At 36.9% G+C, this 20,079-nt stretch overlaps 1 protein-coding gene across 1 annotated transcript in view; it reads right to left on the bottom strand.

The window, feature by feature from the left end:
* Positions 1–20,079, bottom strand: part of LOC107096562 (neurexin-3a-like) — a 168,325-nt gene that overhangs the window by 128,008 nt on the left and 20,238 nt on the right. Inside the window, 3 exon segments of the mRNA XM_015393272.1 lie at positions 7,063–7,074; positions 9,437–9,463; positions 11,475–11,495. Of these exon segments, the coding sequence (XP_015248758.1) occupies positions 7,063–7,074; positions 9,437–9,463; positions 11,475–11,495 (60 nt within the window).

Genomic DNA, 20,079 nt, shown 5'->3' with positions numbered 1-20,079 from the left:
ATATATATATATATATATATATATATATATATATATATATATATAATGTGAGTCATATCAATCCAAGATGTAAAAAAAAATGGTAATCATAAATAAAAGAAAAAATCAAACTGTGATGTAATGATACGTTCACACTGCAAGCAGCAGAGGCAACAGAAGCAGGTAGTTCACATGCAAAGTTAATGGTTGACGCGAATCTTGGTGCAGCAAAAGGTCCGGCAGCGCGTTTTGAGCAGTAGGCGCAGCGCATCTGAGCAGCTGAAGCAGCGCGTCATGAGCTTCTGGGCATCTGACGCGTTCAGTGAGCTTAAAAAGCAGCAGCTGCTGGAGTTGGAAAAATTGAACTTTTGCTGCTCGACGTTCCACATCAACCATTCAGAGAAGGTGATCTGGGAGCTGGCAGGGAGACAGACACAGCACTGCTGATGCAGATGGCTATGATCACTCCATTGAAACTGTTTATTAACGCCTAAATTAACTTGAAATGTCAAAACCTGCCTGCAAAATATGTTCGATTTTATTATTCTGGTGCCTGCAGTTTGGATTATGTACGTGAAAAATCCCTTCCAGTCCCTTCGAACAGTAGCGGAAAACCACGAAGAGGCGACCGGATCAGAGGCTGCTGTTGAATGGGATTCCTAGTGACAGAGCACCGCCGGTTTATGGAGGTCTGAGCGGCTCCGACAGTGAAATAATATTTATGCAGGATCACAATCTTGATGAAGTGACTGCACAGATGAAGTTTTCAGGTGGAGTTTTTCACTTAAAAACATATTGAAACTACTTTTTACCAACTTATAACAGCAAATATAGCTGCCATTGTTACAAGCAAAGAAAGGATAGGGTAGCTCCGCCCAACGCGCATCAGACCCACTTTTTCAACCGCGCAGCTAGAGCAGCAGAGATGCTTTAGCCGTGTATCAGAACTAAACTTGTACAAGCATCAAAAATGAAGCAGCACAGTTTTTGCTGCTCCTGCTGCTTGCGGTGTGAAGGTAGCATTAGTCAGAACATACAGTACTGCAGCTGCCTTCTCCTCTTGCCATGTTGTTGATCTCATTAAGATGGTCACCTTCTACAATTCCAAACCGAGTCTTCCTTTTTGCCCCATAGTGCTGATTTGCTGACTATTTCTCCCTCTGCTGCTCAGGCCATTTACCCTCTTGCTTCCTGTAAGTGCTGTTCACTCGTGGTGCTTCTTTTAACCCAGGCCCACTATGTGGATTTGCCACTTATAACTAAGTGTCAAAGATACATCATGACATATTAACATCACTTTTGCTGGTCACTGCGTCCCCAATATTCTATATGGACAAAAAGTACGAGCGGTTGGGTCATATCAAACAACCGATTTTCACAAAAATATACTGTAATATCCCTTATCCCCTATATGTCCCCTGGTTAGAGGGACCCTGCCTTCATAACATGCATTTTTTATATAGGTTGAAGAAAGGCTCTAGTGCAGTGAGTTGCTTTTTTTCTTTAAAAGTAGCATAGTCATGTTAAATGGTTAAACAAAAATTCCCCAAAAAACTATTTAATCATGATAACATACTGTTACATACACCAAGCATCCATCCTGATCGTGTTTTGATGCTCCTTTTGAGCCTAAACAGAATTTCAGCTCAATGGCATCTATTTTGCAATGTTGCAGATAGATCAGAAATGCAATAGGGAAAACTAACGTAGCTATTTAATAGAGCTTAAATGATCCCAACTGTCCTGCACGACCTTATAGTAAAACAACAGCCTGGCTTGGTTGAAAACTCAACCAATATTAAGTAAATAACTCTAAGTTCTAGTGAACTTTTCCCAGAGCCCCTTAGTATAGCATCAAGGAAAAAGAAAACTCACGTTGCTAAAAATACAAACACAAATTTAGGTAAATTTCAGGTAAATAAAAGAAAAGTTATAGGCTAAAACTTTTTCAATGAAACACAAATAGAACACGTCAGATTAACTGATAAGTTAATTGTTGATAAGCCCTCTATTGATAACGTTGTTTTTATTTAGACTGCAGAGACTAAAGAAATCATTGCTATCACTTGAATAGTATTGATAAGGACATTGGTTGTTAATATCTATCATGGAGTCTTATCCCGCTTGGATAACAAATACTTTTTTAGTTATTATTGTTAACTGGATCTTGGATCTTTCCTTGATTATTCTCAAAACTCGGCAAGAAGGTTCCAACTGGCTTAGCTCATTAGTGCCTTATTTATGCGCAGTATCTTACCTCCATTGGTTTAGTTAAAAAATAAAATATAACATGCCAACAGGAAGAAACATGTAACCTTGTATGCAACCAGAGTAAGTTAGTGGTGTATAAATTTAAATTATATATAACTGGACCAAACTGCCTTTACAGTTAAATAAAGCTACAATACTTTTATATGGAAATAATTCACGGTTTGAAGAAAAATATGCTGTTCAATAAAAAAAAATAAAAAAAGTTGTGCTGATCTGGTTCGTTTGACTCATACTGATGGTGTGTTTAAACCAGAGGGACGTGATACGACACCAACAATCAACTGAAAATGGAGCTAATCAAACTGAGCAGGGACAAAAATGGGACTGATTAAAGTAACTTATGAAGGTGAAAGAAAGGTGTAGAAAGGATCTGCAAGTTAAGTAGGAAATGACGAGGAAAAATAGTTAAGAAGCAGAAAAGAGAAGAAACACCAGCAGATAGGGAAAAAAACAAATACAAGGATAAAACTAAAAGTGAATATAGAGAAATCATCTTGATTACAGAGTAAAATTTTATCCTTATAAAGCAAACAGACAATTTCTAATGATCAGATTTTTTCTGTATATTTTCTTCTGCAACTAGTGAGCTGGCATGCAAACAGTCAGAGAAGAGGCTCTTGTGTGCCAAACAGGCAACAACCGATAGCTTATGTCTGTCTGTGTGCACTACCTAATAATGGCAATCATCTCACTGAGGGATTAGACACTGCAAAAAGGTAGAGGAAAAGTGGAGAGGAGGCAGAGGACTGAAAATCTCCAGGAGCAGAAATCTCCACATGTAAGCATTGGACTTATGTATGAGGGCAGCCATTTTGAGTGTACAAAAAAAATCACAGGCTGAAAGGAAAGAGGCTTCAATGTTTCATACACAAAGCACTGAGAACCTTTTCTACAACACAGGTTGTGTTCCAACAAACATTTCCAGGCTACCCAATACAGTGATTTGGAAAACAAAATAGACCAGAATGCTTTACTTTCACTAGAGCTAGTGTAACTTATGTTTCAATTGCAATTCAAGTCCATGCATTTTTTTTTTAGTCTGAAGCGAAGAACATCTCTGTTTTTTTTAACCAAAATATTATTGTAAAGAAATATATGCTAAACTTTGGTTGAAGTACAGCTTGTTATTTCAGTTTCTATTGTGGTATATGAACATGGATACAGCCACCAAAGAGGCAAAAAAAAAAACATTGGCGAGAGGTCATCACTGTTAAGGAAAAAGTCCTCTGCAAATTTAATTATTATGCAAATATTATTATGATAATAGGATTTCAGGCCAAATTTTCATGCAAGTACTCATGCAAGTACTCATGCAAGTATTAATCGTAGTATGTATTTGAGCCTGCATATTAATAAAAAAATAAAATAAAATAAAAAGATTATGGGTAAATAGAGATTACGACTACATTTTTTATTGACCTTTTCGTTGACAAGAGTACGATGAAAAAGTCTAGTGCTACCTCTACTTGAGATGCTTGTATCAAAATAATAAAAATACAAATTTTTAAAATACTAAAAGTTTAGCTTAAAAAAACGATAATTTGCTTAATTTATTAGAAACACATATACTAATAAACTGCATTCATGGCAATGTCCTGGCATGGAGAACAAATATCCATAGGTAGCCTGTTCATATACGCTTTAAAAATATGTTTTAATACTTAAGATTTTGTATTACATTTACTCACCCACTTTTGTAACTTACAAAGACACGGGACACAACATCTTTACTCAACTATGCAGTAACGTTTGTCAATATGGCACCAACTGCCACAGGTAACGTTGAGTTCACTAAGTTCAACAGAAGACTTGTGGATTCACCGAGAGAGATGTTGACCTAAGATGACTTCAAAGTCTGATAAATCTGGGGCAGATTTACAAGCAGAGAGGGAAAATATTGCAAAAAATATGGGATGCTGACAGATTTAATCCATAGAGGACTGAATGCTGAAATCAAAGGTGCATTAAAATGTTTTAGGTGTGCATACATGTGCAACCAGGTCATTGCACCTCTATGTTTTTCTACTCTAAAAAGTTGCTTTCAAATTGCACTGGAAAGGATATGTCTTGATAAAAGACAACAATTTCAGTCAAAGTGGTACAACTTTAGGTAATTTATACATATGGGGTTCCTCAAGGCGCCCATCTCAGGTGAATTTCTTTTTATATTTACAAGTTCCTCTTAGCTGAAAAAAGAAAATTCTAATTAAAGTTAAAGAGAGATAGCTTTACATTGTTCTGGCAACAATGACACAGGTCCCTTTCAGACAATGAATCAGTCTACATAATGTTAATGAGTGGATTGGTCAGAACTAGATTACAGCTGCTGATATGCATTGCAGAACAAACATCTTTCATTAAACACTCAGCTACACAGAATGAGGCTTAAAGCTTTAGAGCAGGAAAACTGAGGTTAGTCTATCAGCACTCCAAACTATATTTTTACAACTTTATAAAGTTTACTTTTTTAACATTGGTCAAGGAATAATTCTTTACTTTGATTTACAGAGGTATTTCCATCGTATCCAAAAATGGAGATCAAAGGGCTTAAGGAGAAAATCAGAAAAACACTAAGGAAAAATAAAAAGGTGGTTCATTTGGGACAAAAGCAACAAATCTACAGTACAGTTGTCACATCTTAGAGATGCAACTTTGTCTGTGAAAAGGGAAAGTAAATGATTCCACATAAAGAATGGTCTGTCAAAAAGAACAGGGGTTGATAGATTAATAACAGAGCTGATTCTTTTTAATAGTAGCCTTTAGCACCCTTGGACATTATCACTGTACCAAATTATGTCAGACAAAAACTAATTTTGCCTCTTTAAGAGACAGATACTGAGCAAAATTGCCTCTCAATAATCCAATCCCTCAAATAATAAAGGTAATATGTTCTTCAACTGTCCATGGGTGACATAATTTATACAAGCCTCAGCTTTGAATCTGAATATTTTACACAAAAAAAAGGTGAGTGAACCCTAAATATCCTGGTAAGACCCATAAAAGGCTGCAAGGAAATAATCAGGACAACACAAGGTGCCATAAGGTCCATAAAGGCAGCAATAAGCTGTCAAACTGTTGCAGGTATATGAATAGGATGTTAGCCTGCTGATAATTGCCTACTTTTTGGAGAAGGAGCTTTAAAATCAATGATTTTAAATAACAAAATGTTCCAAGATAGCTGATATCTCATAAAAATATACTGACCCCCCCATGGGAGATAAGATCTAGAATGTGTCTAAGCTGATGTTTTAGTCAACATACAGATGATATCAGTCAGAAAGCAAGGTCTTGATAGAGGTTAGGGAAATATTGCAATTTTAACTGACTAAAAGCTAGTCGTGAAAAGAAATAAACTCTACAACAAATTTTGAGTTCATTTTAATTAAATCCTTATCATATTTAAGATGGAGGTTAAAAAAAAACAGCACGTATGCGTTAGCTTCGCAATTTCGGACAGTTAGGATTCCTCTGTCAAATCAGGATCCCAGGAAACCGTCTTATTTTCAGCAGGTGACAATATTTTAATGTTGTCTTAATTGACAAAAAAAAAAAGAAATCAAATGTAGACATCTGCTTGACCATAATGCTGATATCTGAGTCGTGTCAACAACAGGAAAATGGATAATGTCCCTTCGAAGCCTAAATCTATTTAGACTCCTTGCTTGAAGGAGGAGACTTTAACAAAAATGTGTTCTTTATCCCAAATGAATTGAATTAGTTTATTACCTACTATTTCAGAGTTACTGTCTTTAGTATCTCTGCTTCTTTTTCTATGTCTGCTTCTGTCTCCTTGAATCCCAGTCAGACTCAGCAGATGGCCGCTCACACTGAGCCTGGTTCTGCTGGCGGTTTCTTCCTATTAAAAGGGAGGTTTTCCTCTCCACTGTCGCTACAAGCATGCTTGGTGTGAGTGATTGCCTTCGAGCCAATGAGTCGGTGCAATCAACTGGTTTCCTTAGAAAGAAAACTTTGAATAAATGTAACTGTCTAACTGTATGGTTGAATTGTCTCTTTAAATTGCCTTGAGATTATGTGTTGAGAATTGGCTCTATATAAATAACTCAATTGAAATGGCTAAAATTATGAGTCTCTTTCACTTTGATTTCCCGGGACAGGAAATGAGATCTAAGATTTAAGGGGAAGGATCTCTACATGAGAATTGGACATCACACTAAATAGGAGGGATTGAACTGAAAGTTGTTTACAAAAATTTTTGTAACAAATATTCCTACAATGATGGGGATGGATATCCTGAATACCCTGAAACACATTTGTTTGCTGGAATTTACCGGTTGAAGCGCTATTTCTTCTTTCTGGAGTCTCTCTGGATGCAGTTTACATTAAGTATTAAATTCATATCATTAGAACCTAAAATTACATGTACAGTGACCAAGATGATTTAGCCCACAATCTCAGAATAAATTCCCAGACAGGTTTTTGACAGAAGAAAAATGTGAGCATCTTATAAATACAGCTGGGTGGACATATGTGTTGCAGAAAGAAGATCTGGAGAGGGTTTTTTTCTGAAAACTGATCCGCTGTGCGGCCTTCCTGCGCACACTTCAAGTCTTTAAACAAATCATGAAACACGCTAAAACACACACAGCACACACAACGCCAGTCTCTTTTCTCCCACTTTCATTTGCTGCTGGCTTAATTACTCACTTAACACAAGCACCCTCAGTGAGAAAGCATTACAGACCACAGACAAGTAAACACATTAAAACATCAAACACGTTCCACTCAAACACTCACAGAGCAATCGGCGCTTTTCATACAGGCGGAAAAGGAAAGATTTTGAAAAGGCTGTACCTTTGCTTTTAGCTAGAAGAGCAGCAGCAGGATGAGGAGGAGGGAGAGGAACAGAGAGTCCACAGCCGATACAGGCCAGGCAGGGAGGAAGAAGAGGACGAAGAGTAAATTCATGGGTTAAACTCTGTACAGAGCATCCTGATTTTAAACATACAAACACAGCAGGTCAAAATGATTCATAGAGCAGGAATCACAGAACTGATGACCAAATTAGAAAAAAAAAATGTTTTGTTTAACTTGAGCAGCATAGAAGCGACACAAACACATGCAGGTACTCTGTTCTGCAGTGGACTTTAAATGACATTAATTTGTCATTTATCATAATCCTTGTTTTCCATAGATCTTTCCTACAGCAATAAATGAAAAAAAATATATACTACAACCAACAAACAAAAAACAAAAAAAAACTCCTTAGGTCCTTGTTGGTTAAAAACAGCTCAAGTTCAATTTGATCTTTTCACTGTAATTACTGTAAACGCTTTCTAATGACATATCTCTATTTTTCAACACATTTGGCTTACATTTCAAATATTAACTACTGAATTGGGTTCTGCACCATTCATCTTTACCGTTTTTGACAGTAAATAAGCAAAACTAAGGTATTTCAAATTAATTATTTGATTCTGTGAGGACACTCCAGTCACACAGGAGCCTGTTTGGACATTTAGAGATTTTCCTCTACTTGATGTATTTTTTTTTAAGAGATAAAAAAATGAAACATTTGCAAGAAGCAGTTTTATTTATTTATTTTGTATTAAAAGTGTCCTGCAAACACTCCTTTCACAGATCTAAGAAGTGCTAGTTTAAGGTACCACTTAACTTTCTGCACACTGAAACCGATGGAAATTAGTGGTAGTTCACATGCCCTGATGGATTTGATAAAGCAACCTCTTCTTTTTTTTATTAATTTAATTTAACTTGATTAATCTGCATCCAGCTATTCTAAGATATGAACTTTCTTTACTACTTTTACATGCAAAATCAATGTACTAAAACTAGAGAGGCTTGGTAAAGTCATAAGAGGGTCAAAAGACAGAGAGCCCACAGGAGCATGCACTCTCTTGCATGCATGTTTTCCTAATCTTTTGAGTCCAAATCAGTTGTATGGTGGTTGGCAAACATTCAGCACCAAAACACAAACTGAGCTATTCTAATATTCATCCCTGATGATGGAAATACATTTTTGAATGCACTAAACTTAGGGGATTTGCCTTGGTTCTGTTTAATGAGCAAAACTGAGTCAACAATGAAATCAATCCAAAAATAATTTAGAGTCAAAGGTGAGGTTATCTGAGAACTAAAGTTTGTTTCAAACTTCTCCACAAAACAGAACAGAATATCCAAAGAAGCAGTTACTCCCAAAGAACTTTATGGGCTTTTTCCTCACGAGGGATTATAAGATGTAACAGGACATGAAGGGACCAATTAGGATCCTGTCTGTAGTAATATGACGCTTGATCTTGTATATATAAGTCGTAAAGCGAATCTGTACATTTTCTGTTCCCTTATTAGGTCAAACTATCTTCTATGGCCATGGTTTAGCCTTAGAGATAGGGTAAAGAACTCAGTTTTCCATAGGGGAACATAGCTTCGACCCATCTGCATCAAAACAACTCAGCTGACATATCTATACCATCTGATCAGGATGCATCCTAGATGGCTTCCTTTAGAGGTTTTCCATGCAACCGTCATAGGGAGAATATGCATGGGCAGACCAAAGATGGATGGGGGGATATTTTCTATTCAGGTCTGGGAACAATTTGGAATCCTCTTGTAAGAGATGAAAAGATGAATCTATCCCCTGAGAAATTAATCTAATTCCTCAAATGAATTTCACTATGCTTAAACCATGCTCTATCTCAAAATGCCATCAGTATTTAAATGTATCTTTTCTTAAGGTAAATTTAAAATCAATTCCTTTGTTTTATTAATCTAAATCTAAAAGACGTCCCTTCTAGTAACATTTTTACCCTTAACTTCATAACAAATATAAATTAAATTAAGTTAATCTATTTAGTTGTAGTGTTAGATGGAAATAAGTTCCTTTTGAAATTTCTTTTCTCTTTAATATTCTTTGCATCTCTAAAAGCCACTTTTAAAAAATGCATGAACTAAGAAAAAAGAAGAAGAAATAAATAATATAATCTTTTGAGTGCAACATTTATGATTATTTTGTAGAAGATTCATCCATCGGAAGACAGCAGATTTGGCTGAACAGAGAACAATCCCCATTGGATTCTTTCTTATGACACATCTTAGACATGTCTCTGTGTACAGAACCATGCACTTCCATACACAGTTCTAACCAAAACATGCAGCTCCACACCAGAAACACAAACAAAGTACATTTTATAGAGAGGTAAAGTGGGCGTACCTTGTTCTGCCATCATGTGTGCGAGGCCTTTAGAGGAAAAGACAAGGAAGTGTAAGAGAGAAAAGGAACACGCAGCTTCAATACTCTTTGGTATTGGGATGAAACATGCTTTCAGAAGGGAAAGCATAACATCCAAACACAATCAACGTTAAAAGCTTCCATCTCTGAGAAGGAAGCTTCAGTGGAAAAAACTCACACTTTTAGAAAACACTTAAACTGGGAAGTCAGAATCAGAACTGACCTGATGAACCAACTGATATCTGCTGTGAATGTAGGATTTTAGGGGGTAAAAAAACAAGTTTTTAACAGTGTCTTTATCTTGAAGTAAGAAAATGGCGAATGTCTTCAAACAGTGAACACTGCCTGGATAAGGACCTTTATATGTTTGTCTCTACTGTCAGAACTTCTACTGGTATTCAGTTCAAAGTTTCTCTGTTAGTTTCTACAAAAAAACATCTCTTACAGACTGAATTATTATTTTGAACCTATAAAATGGTAATGAATCTTAAAATGGCAAATGTGCACAGCTGCAGGTAAAGGTTTCTGATTTTCATCATAGGGCACTATTTGTTTTAACCCCTATCATGTTGTTTAATCACTCATTTGAATTGGTTGGTTATGGAGCACAGATATAAAGCCTAATAAGAATGATATCAAAATACTTGTGAAGGAAGCCATTTTAAAGGCTAAATATTTACCTGCTTTATTCATTTCAAAATCACTTTAGGATCATTATCATTGAGTTTCAAACATCCAACTGATGATCTAGGTGGGATACAAAGACGTTGGATACGTTCTGTTTCATGATCATTCCATCCACTTTGTAGAACAGGACAGGAAATAGAGCCCATAGTATGACATTACCTCTGCCATGCATGACACTTGATACATATTCCTAGATCTCAGGGTGTCAAACATTAATTTTGTTATTTTGGCCTAATGGCTGTCTTTATCTGTTCTATTTACAAAAGGCTTTTATTCCTAGAAGACATCTAGCTTTTGTGCATGGGAAACTCCACTTGTAAGTCTAGCATGAAGATGTTAATTAAGGATATGGGAATTTTCTTTTGACCCTTTAGTTAATGGCATCAAAAAAGGGGATTCCATACTCGACTTTGCTTTTATTTAAGAGGGATAACATATATTTTTAAAAGATTTTATGTGTAACATATAAAGAAGTGGGACTTCTGTAGCATTGTTAATGAATCTGCAATTGTTTAGAAATGGCTACAAATTAGCTTTGCAGCTTGTGTAAACTTCGGAATTCACTTCAGTGGTCTTAATAAAGTAATTGTGTTGTTATGAAAAATTTAATCTTCATTTTATGCTGGAAACTGCACATAATTATTGATAATTGATAAATAATTATTTCTAGAGCCCTTATCAGCCCTTAAGGCATGAATGTTTAAATATGAGCCTGTATGCCTGTATAATGAGATAAAATCATGAACAAATGTAAGTTTATAAACTCGGATAGTGTATTTTGGATTTATTCCAGCTTTATGTTGTATAGATAAGTTTAGCCTGGAAAATCTTTGGCTCATATGAATCTAAAAAACAGAAAAGGAACTATAGTATCGAGATCATGGTGATTGGAAACCTATGTAGCTGTACATGCTAGACATATACTGTAGGTCTTAAATTTAATTCCAATTTCCAGAAAAAGACAACTCAGCTTTTTTTGTCTCACTGTGGTACAGTGAGACAGTTTTTTTCAGAACAGTTTTAGAAGAAATGTATTTAAAACATTTCTTAAGACATTGTTCTTGGTTTACTCAAAAGGTTACTGATTAATAATGCAACAGTTGATAACAAAAAACTTAAATCCAATTTAAATGGCAGATAGAAGTCCAAAATAATAAGTTTCAACCCAGTTCCAACTAAAAATAAATGTCTTTACCGAAAATGTTTCCCATTTTAGGAGTATGATAAAGCTGTGGATCTCCAAAAAGAAACCCAATGATTTTTGTTTATAAATGGGGAACTGCACAATATCTTCTGTTCTCAATTATTTCATAAGGTTTCCCTTTTAACTCACCTGGTATAGTCTTGCTGACCCCTGCAATAAAAGGAGACAGAGAAAACAAGCAAAGAAACCAGCGTTAGAAACACACTTTTTACTTGCATGATTAATGTCATGCAACTGTTCAAACACTTTTCACTCAATGCAAATGGTCGGCACTTTGCACAAACATTTGCATCTGCTTTACAATCTAAAAGGCTTCAGCAGTCAGGAGATTAAAGAGTGTATGTACATTTTTATGAAATTTAGAACAAAGACAAGTAATATAGCTTTGTGCAACTGATTCATCATTGAAATAAATTCAACATTTGCTAAAAAGCAATTTTATTCACCATCCAGTTAGCTGAATTGAAAGACACACTTCTGAAGTTTTTGTGAACCCAAGACTCTTACAGAAAAATCATTCATTTTATATCAAACGTTGAGCTTTGGTGCAGCATTTGTTGGCATTTGACACCGCATCAAACTGGGAGTTGCTTTTTTACTTTGTCCTCTTAGAAGCAACATAGCTGCAGCCTAAAATGGACAGTAATCGACTTGAGATGCATTAAATGTTCGGAGCATGGACTAATTGGGCATGCGATGGTGTTAATGTCTGAACACAAGCAGATGGTGGTTGATTTGGTATGCATTAGATATTAATTTAGTTAAAACTGAGCAGCTCCCACATGTTAGACATCCATTTACTTTGAGGAGAAGAGAGCTGGGTTTTTGTTGGAAATATCCCAGATTCCTTTGTGATTTTATAAACTTTTAGCATTGTTTGAGATTTAACTTCATTCATCATCACTCTTAACCAGGAATCAGCAGAATAAAATAATTCTTCAAAACGGAACTTTACCTTTTTGTCTTAAACTAAAACTTGAAAACCTTTCAGCTCATTTCAGATATTTTCATAATGTAATGAACTCTGTGAAGCTCTGTTTAGAACTGTCACTGGTAACCTTATGCAATGTTTTGAATTGCACATTGAATAGAACCAAAAGCCTGGATATCGTCCTATATATTAACACACGTAAATGAATCATAGGTTTTTTCTTAATCTATATTGACCTATCATTTTACAGGATAGAGGCTTGAGAGAGAAGGGGAAGAGCTTTAGAATAATAAAGATGACAACGACATTCAGGACTATAGTTCCTGATATCTTGCTCTCTAACTACTGAGCCACCAAGCCTGATTGCTTCTTTTTGTTAAATTATGACTGATTGTCTTAGTTACCACTATGAGTTCAGCATCATTTGAGTTGAGATTTAAAACCCGGACCAACTAACTGTTGACAATTTCAAGGAAAATGTAAAAAACAAACACTTTGAACATTAAATGTCAACTGGTCCAGAATTCACCACAACACCCTCCTCTAATCACATCACCCCTGCCCTAAAACAGCTTCACTGGCTTCCCATCGATTTCAGAATTATGATTAAAATTCTTTTTTTTTGCTTATCAGGCCATCCACAACCATATTTATCTGCAATGGTCCACACTGCTGATCCCTCTTGTTCCCACGGATCGTCTTCCTCTCTGCATATTACTGTTCCTTCCCCTCCACTGGTTACCATGGGCCCCAGAGCGCTTAACTGCTAGACTTTGGTTTGTCCCATTTTTCTCACTTTATACAGTAAGTCATATACTGAATAAAGCAAGTGAAAACAGATAAAGTTCAAAGAATGCATTATAAACAAAAGATTGGACAATTACTATCCAAGACCACTTTAAAACACAAGAAAATCTAAATCATAAGTAAAAAAAAAATCATAAGGAAAGTGAAAAAGTGAACAATACTGTAGATCTAGACTGTAGAACAAAATGTAAGGTGTTAAACCGTTATCTCTCTGAAAGTTAAGACAATTCAACATTGTGAGTTAAAAATGCATATGATGTAAATCTGGCAGTTTTCTCTAAAAAATATATATTAAGAGTCTAACACAGGTAGATTCTCTGTCTCCCTGAACAGCTGGATTTAGTTCCCCTCCTTGCAGCTCTGTCATGTTCTTCACCATCTTGACCTACTTCCTCTGACAATTTCCTCCCTTTCATTGTGCCTATTTGTAGTAGATGTTGGTGATACAGCAAGAGAGATGAAGATAGTAAAGCCATACATATTTAATCAAGGTAAGAGCCAGGAGAGCAGTCAGTGGCAGATATTTCGAATGCACACTTCCAGCTGCATGCTCAGGAAAGCCTTCCTTTTAATTCCACAAATATCTCACCATGTCAGACAAACTCGTGTTAATTGGTGGAATCATATTCCAAGTGAACATGTTCAGATCTTCTTTAACTGTTAAAAGGTGAGGTAAGAATATTTTGGGATTAGAGTGGATTATTCAAAGGATTATTGATGATGGGCTGCAGAATTCTGGAAAGCACATTCAAGACACATTTCACCACCTGTGGATCCTTAACAAAGGCATCTGCAAGTAAACATACCAATCATGTTAATCTTCATTGTAAAAGCTTCAGCATCTCAAATTTCAAATGTTTCATGTTGATATGAACAGAAGGACAGCTGGCAGAACAGCAAGCAAGGAAGGCTGGCTGTGGCCATTTGGTCTCCATGGCTGTAAAACGGAACAGGTTTGGAGGCGGGAATAAGAGTCAGCAGCATTGCTGTTTTTTTTTTTTTCCACTTTAAACAGTCAGCAATATGATGGCAGGTATTGTGTTTAAATGGCTACAGAAAGTTCATGCTGGCAGTCTATTACTTTTTCTCAAAATAAGAGCTAAAACCCAAAAGAGCTTACACTAACAGCTCGGGTTGTAGTGTGCTGCTTTATCTTGTTAAACTCTGTGAGCTGAATCCTACCAACTATGATTGGTGCTGCTTTTCTATGAGCTCCATTTACCTACATCAAACATTTATACAAAGTATTTTTGCACGTCTTAGAAAAATACAATTTCTAGCATAGGAGCCTCTTTCAAAGAGGTCAAAGTATCTGTAGGCACTCAATGAGTTTTTTTTCTTAAGCCAATCCCAGTCACTAGGCACCAACCTCTTACACATATTACATACTGTAGAAGTTCAGACATGTTTATTTATCTATTTTATAAGGTAGTAACAAAACTAAATGTGGAAGAATTGATGTGTTGTAAATACTTTCCAGTTGTTCAGCATTGTACAACTAGGGGCCAAAACAGCTCTGTATCTATCTTAGTTAACATGATAGATACATTCTAAAAATTGCCTAAAGAGCTTCAAATTTCCCTCTAGGGAATTTTCCAGATAATCTGAAGCATCCAAATGTTGGAATGCAGTGGTAGACAACATTTCTAGATTTCTCTAATTGTTGCTGAAAGTCAAACTGAAGTGTTAAAATTTAGACAACTCTCCAGAATACAGTATGTGGCAAAAAGGAAATTGGCTTAAGCTTGATTACTGACATTAGCAGATTTTAAAATATCTTTATCATTTCTGCCTGTTTTAATATAGTTCACAGGAATGTGCACGTTGTCACAAACTTTAAATAGATCTTCCCCGACTGTGCATCCAGGTAATCTCTTTTGTCTTTGGGTATTTCTCATGTTTCACATACGAAAAATGATTTTTAACAATTGTAAAGCCGTATTTTGCAGACTATCAGTTATTCTACATTATCCCAACAGCAGGCGCCCCACCAATCCAGTTCTCTCAGCCTCATTAAAGCTGTTATTTATCCCTTAACAATAACTAATCTAAATTCTCACAGGGCTGCTTAGGTTCCCTGCTTCCTGTCACCTATCACCGCCTCGCAGGAGGCAGCCAGGCAGCCAGGCAATCAGACGACAGATAGAGGGAGAGCTAGACATAAATCTGGAGCAGGAACAGGTTCCAACATGGAGACTGTAAATCAAGGTAAGGAAAAGCAGGCCATTATCGTACGAGGGTCAATGGTGCAGCCACTATGAAGCAGTGCTGAGTCATGCATCATGTTCCAAGGCGGTAGAAGGAAGCTGGTTATTGAGATGGGAAACCACCAAAAAGAATAGATGCGTAGAAATAAAAGTTAAATGAAAATATCCTGTAGTAAAAGATGTCAGGAATGTTTCATCCTGATCGGGTAAAGAAAAGTGTTTAGCCACAATTTGAAGTAGCACCAAAGCTAAGGGGTAGTAATCAAAAAATTAATCTATAAACTTCAGGAAAATTTGCTGCCATGTTTTAATATAACTTAATTTTTATTAACTATTACCTCAGTTATACGAACTTACAGATGATTATTCTTATTTAACAGATTAATCCTATAAATATTTTTATCACATTTCATGCATTTGCATGTACTGCACTTGCATTGCATTTCAGAGTCAAGGAGCCCTTTTACTCTGTCATAATTAACCATCATACTGCTTATCAAATGTCAGGTGAAACCAGATGCATTTCCACATGAGGAAGTAAAGGTAAAGCATTTTAAGTTGCAAATTCATCTTGACTAAATAGGCTGGTTTCAATTATCATTCTTGCTTAGTGATATTATGGGACTTAACCATTTATACTCTATGTCTCTGCTTAAAAATAAAGTAATTTTTTTTTATCCGAATGATGGGGTTGAAAGTCATGTCAGGACTGAATAAAAGGGAAACAGTGAGGCAATTATTTATTTTTGACCATTCAGTACTTTTGCATTCGACCAGGGTGACAGTATCTACTGGTAGCATGAGGCGAAACCTGGACCTTGCATAGATTGCACAGTCCAACTCCACCTGAATGGTTCATCAGTATCTGCCATTTCCTGCAGGTTTGCTGTCTCCCATCACTGTCTCAAGACTATGGAGGAGATTCCAGCAGTTCCTTAAGGAGACCTAGACATTGCCCTCAGAGGTCCTTGACCCATTAGAAGGCCCAGTATCTGCTCCTTTACGAAAGGAGTAATACGTACTTGTACTGTAATGTCATAGCCCTACAGAGTTATCTTCAGTGGTCCACAGCTGGCAGTGGCTGTTTCTCAATTAATAAGAGCGCGAGTATGGACTTGTGTCCTTGTCAAGTATGTTCTTGAGAAGAACACAGGAAAGTCTGGACTCTGGGAGAACGGGAACACATAGCATAAATATGGGTCAACTGGAACAGCAGCGTACTCGTGATGTCACCACTCGCTCGGCTCGTCTGGAGTTCATTTCACCTCCTGTAATAGTCTCTAGATAATAATCAATTCTGACTTTTCTCATTTATTGGCGGAATAATAACTAACATCATAGCCATCATAGTCAGCGGTACTTCACACACGGCCATGCGGAGAGAGGGCTGCTGCAGAAGGGCTGCAGTTAGCCCTGGCGTTATTGTGGGAGTTCCGCTGGTTGCCGCCCTCCTCTCAACTTCGGAAAAAAAAAAAAATTATTACGCATTAAATCAGTAAATGGGCCATATAGTGACACGTTAAAGTATAATGTTCTCATCTCAAATCATCTTAAATGTATTTTTATTGAACAGGAACAGAAAAGATCATTTTTAACTGAATACTCTGAGCTCTGTGAGCTCTCCATTGAAAGTTGCTGCTGCTGCTGCAGTGCATGCTGGGAAAGCTGTCAATCTCAAGAACGAAGTCTACTCTGATGCATGATGGGTAAATAGGGAGGGGCAAGAACAACACCCGGGGACTTTGTCCGTTCTCGGTCTGCTGTTCTTGTGAATTGGAGCAGTACTAGGGCTGAGGCTGATGACGTTTTTCGAGTACACAAGCACATGAGAACACACCAGTACACATACTGAGAAACGGGCAATGTCTCTGACCACTGGTAACAGGCTTGATGATGGTGGCCTAGGAGGGCCATGCTTAATGCCTGGAAGCCCTGAGCTTGACTGTTTTGTTTGGGGGTTTTTTCTTTCAAAAAAACATCTAAATTTGAATGTTTGGAAGTGCTTCCCTGTTCATTTCACAGATGACAGCAGGTTAACTCTGAGCTTATGTAACAGACATAAAAGGTATGTTACACGTTACATAATTCAGCATCATTAGGCTAGTGGTGGGTCAGTGTTGCTTGGGGAAAGCTTATCCACTGAATGATACATACACGTTAAAAAGAAAAACAATGGCAACCTGACTGCCATTACATAATGGGATTAAATCATTATATCCTCTGTTAGACCCTTCCTGGTGCAGTACTGGGTACCCTCCTGTTGTGGGTTCCCGGCTTAATGTTTATAAAGTTTTAAAGGATAAAGTTTATAAAGTTTTAAAGGATGAAGGAATTGATATCACAGACTGGCCTCAACCCTCCTCTGACTTAAATCCATTACAACATTTACACAGTTTTTTGAGGTTTGGTGGAAGTTAGCTGAGAACCCAAATGCAGAGATGAGTTCTTGTAAATCTAATTCGATGTAGGGCAAAATAAACACAAATCCGGCTACAATAAACTAGAAATCAAACCCAGGCAAGGAGAAACACATGGTGATTGAAGAGATGAAGAGAAACCAGCACTAAGGCTACGTTCACACTGCAGGCCTTGATGCTCAATTCAGATTTTTTTGCGAAATCTGATTTTTTTACGTTGCCGTTCATATTTCCAAATATATGCGACTTGTATGTGATCTCCTGTGTGAACTGCAGTCATACAACGCAAGTGTCCCGCATGCGCAGTAGAGGACGCAATGACTTCACAGGCAAGCATGCTCTTTTTTTCCGGAAGTAAACATGGATGGCAGTGCTGGCGCCCATCTAGCGGACTTTTCCAACCATAAAAACACAATCTTTTCAATTTGGTTAATCAGAAATACTGCTCTCCGCATCATCATCTGCCATGGTTGTTGTTTTTCTTACCACTTCTGTGTAGCAAGACGCATAATAGTGACCTTTTTCGGGTATTAATGACGTTCAGGTCGGATGAATCCCACCTGGCCGTTCAGACACAGGTCGCATTTGTAAAGATCAGATTCGTATCGGATTCAGGACCACGTAGCCAAGTGGCCTGGGTCGGACTGGAAAAATCGTATCTGTGTTGTTCAGACTGCCATAAAAAGATCATATCCAGGGCATATGGGCAAAAAAATCGGATTTGGGTCACTTCAGGCTGCAGTGTGAACGTAGCCTTTGTAACTGCACAGGAAGAGTATACATTGGTTACAGAACAAAGACTGGGCTTAATCAGCTGATAGGGAGCAGGTGTGGAAAGAAGCAACGAAAAGGTAGGGGAAAGAAGACTGGCACAAGGCGGCACGGAGAGCGACACAAAAAACACAAAACTGCTTACATACAACTATAAAACAACTACAATGAGAAAAAATGGAAAAGAAAACAATTACCAAGAAAATACAGAATGGCATAAATAAAAATGTAAAGAAAAACTCAAAAAGAAACTTAAACAGAACCAACAAGTCCACAAAGGGCAGGATCATGACAAGTTCATTGATTGATTCCAGCCACAGCAGCATGTATAACAGAATGGCTAAAAAAATGAAATAATCCACGCACTGCCAGGCTTAGTTAACTTCTATACCTAAACATTATTGAAATGCTTTGTTGATACCCTGATATAGCTGTGAAGAAAAAAATGATGTCTCTACACACCAGTAAACTAAAGCATCATTAAAAAGTAAACCAGGCAAAATTTTCCTCAACCCTGCTGTAAAAAAAAAAAAAAAAAAAAAAATAATTCAGACAACTGATACTTACAGGTGATAATCTGTATGATAACCTGTAGTTTTGGATCTATTGTTTAAATTCATACACATTAAAATAAAATAAGAAACAATAAAATCATGACAAATACATGTCCCTTGGGAGGTAACCACGTCAGTATAATGCTGCAAATTTAATCAGCAGACAAATGAAAGATGAAAAAAATATAAAACATGCTGGATGAAAGGGGTCATAGAATGCAAAACAGAGTTTACATTGTCATAGATGAATAACGATAGTTCAGTGGGTGAAATGGACGTACAGAGAAGTTCAAACCCCATCGACACCTCTTTTCTCTGCAAATCTCACAATTCTAAACTTCCACCATAAAACGAGTGAATCCAGACGAAGCCCTGAGTTTAAGTCAATTTGGGGATGTTGCCTTATAAGGTTCTGGCCTGTACTGTTGTTTGTTAGAACTGTAAATTTAGAGTCATATTTTTATATTACTGGTTTTATATATTTTTTACTATTTTTCAAGGCTGCACTTGTATTGTCCAGAAAGCTGTTCCAAACGAAATTTCTTTTTGTTTTACAATTGTGTAAACAAAATGACAAATATACCTGTCTAAGTCTAAGTCTTTTGTCACGCCCCAAAATTGACATACAGACCAGTCCACTGGTTCACTGGCCCAAGAACATGATGTAAGATGTAATACACCAGTTTAGCTGTTTAGCCTACAGTTGGGTTTACTTCTAGAAGAATTACAAAGCAGGCAGTTCCTCTATTGAAAATGAACCAGAACCACGGACATGAATTTTCCCAGTCTTCACAAGGATTGGAAGACCTGACAGGCATGGATTATTTTTGTGTATCAGAAGATCCCTGCAAAGTTTGATGCTCAGCTGTTCCTTTGCTCTAAGCATTTTAAGACAGCTTTCAAAATCTTGGACAGTTCATAGCAGGATTTGCTAAACTTATTTTACTGAAACGAGGGGCAGTTCCGACCGTAAGGCCATCACAACTGCAAGCTGTAAGTACTATTTTGTCGCTAAACTGTTGATAGCAATGCTAGCATATCTATGGT

The sequence above is a fragment of the Cyprinodon variegatus genome, unplaced genomic scaffold, assembly GCF_000732505.1.
Source record: "Cyprinodon variegatus isolate N-32 unplaced genomic scaffold, C_variegatus-1.0 Scaffold633, whole genome shotgun sequence".
Classification (NCBI taxonomy): domain Eukaryota; kingdom Metazoa; phylum Chordata; class Actinopteri; order Cyprinodontiformes; family Cyprinodontidae; genus Cyprinodon; species Cyprinodon variegatus.
This window is presented reverse-complemented; position numbering and strand designations above follow the sequence as displayed.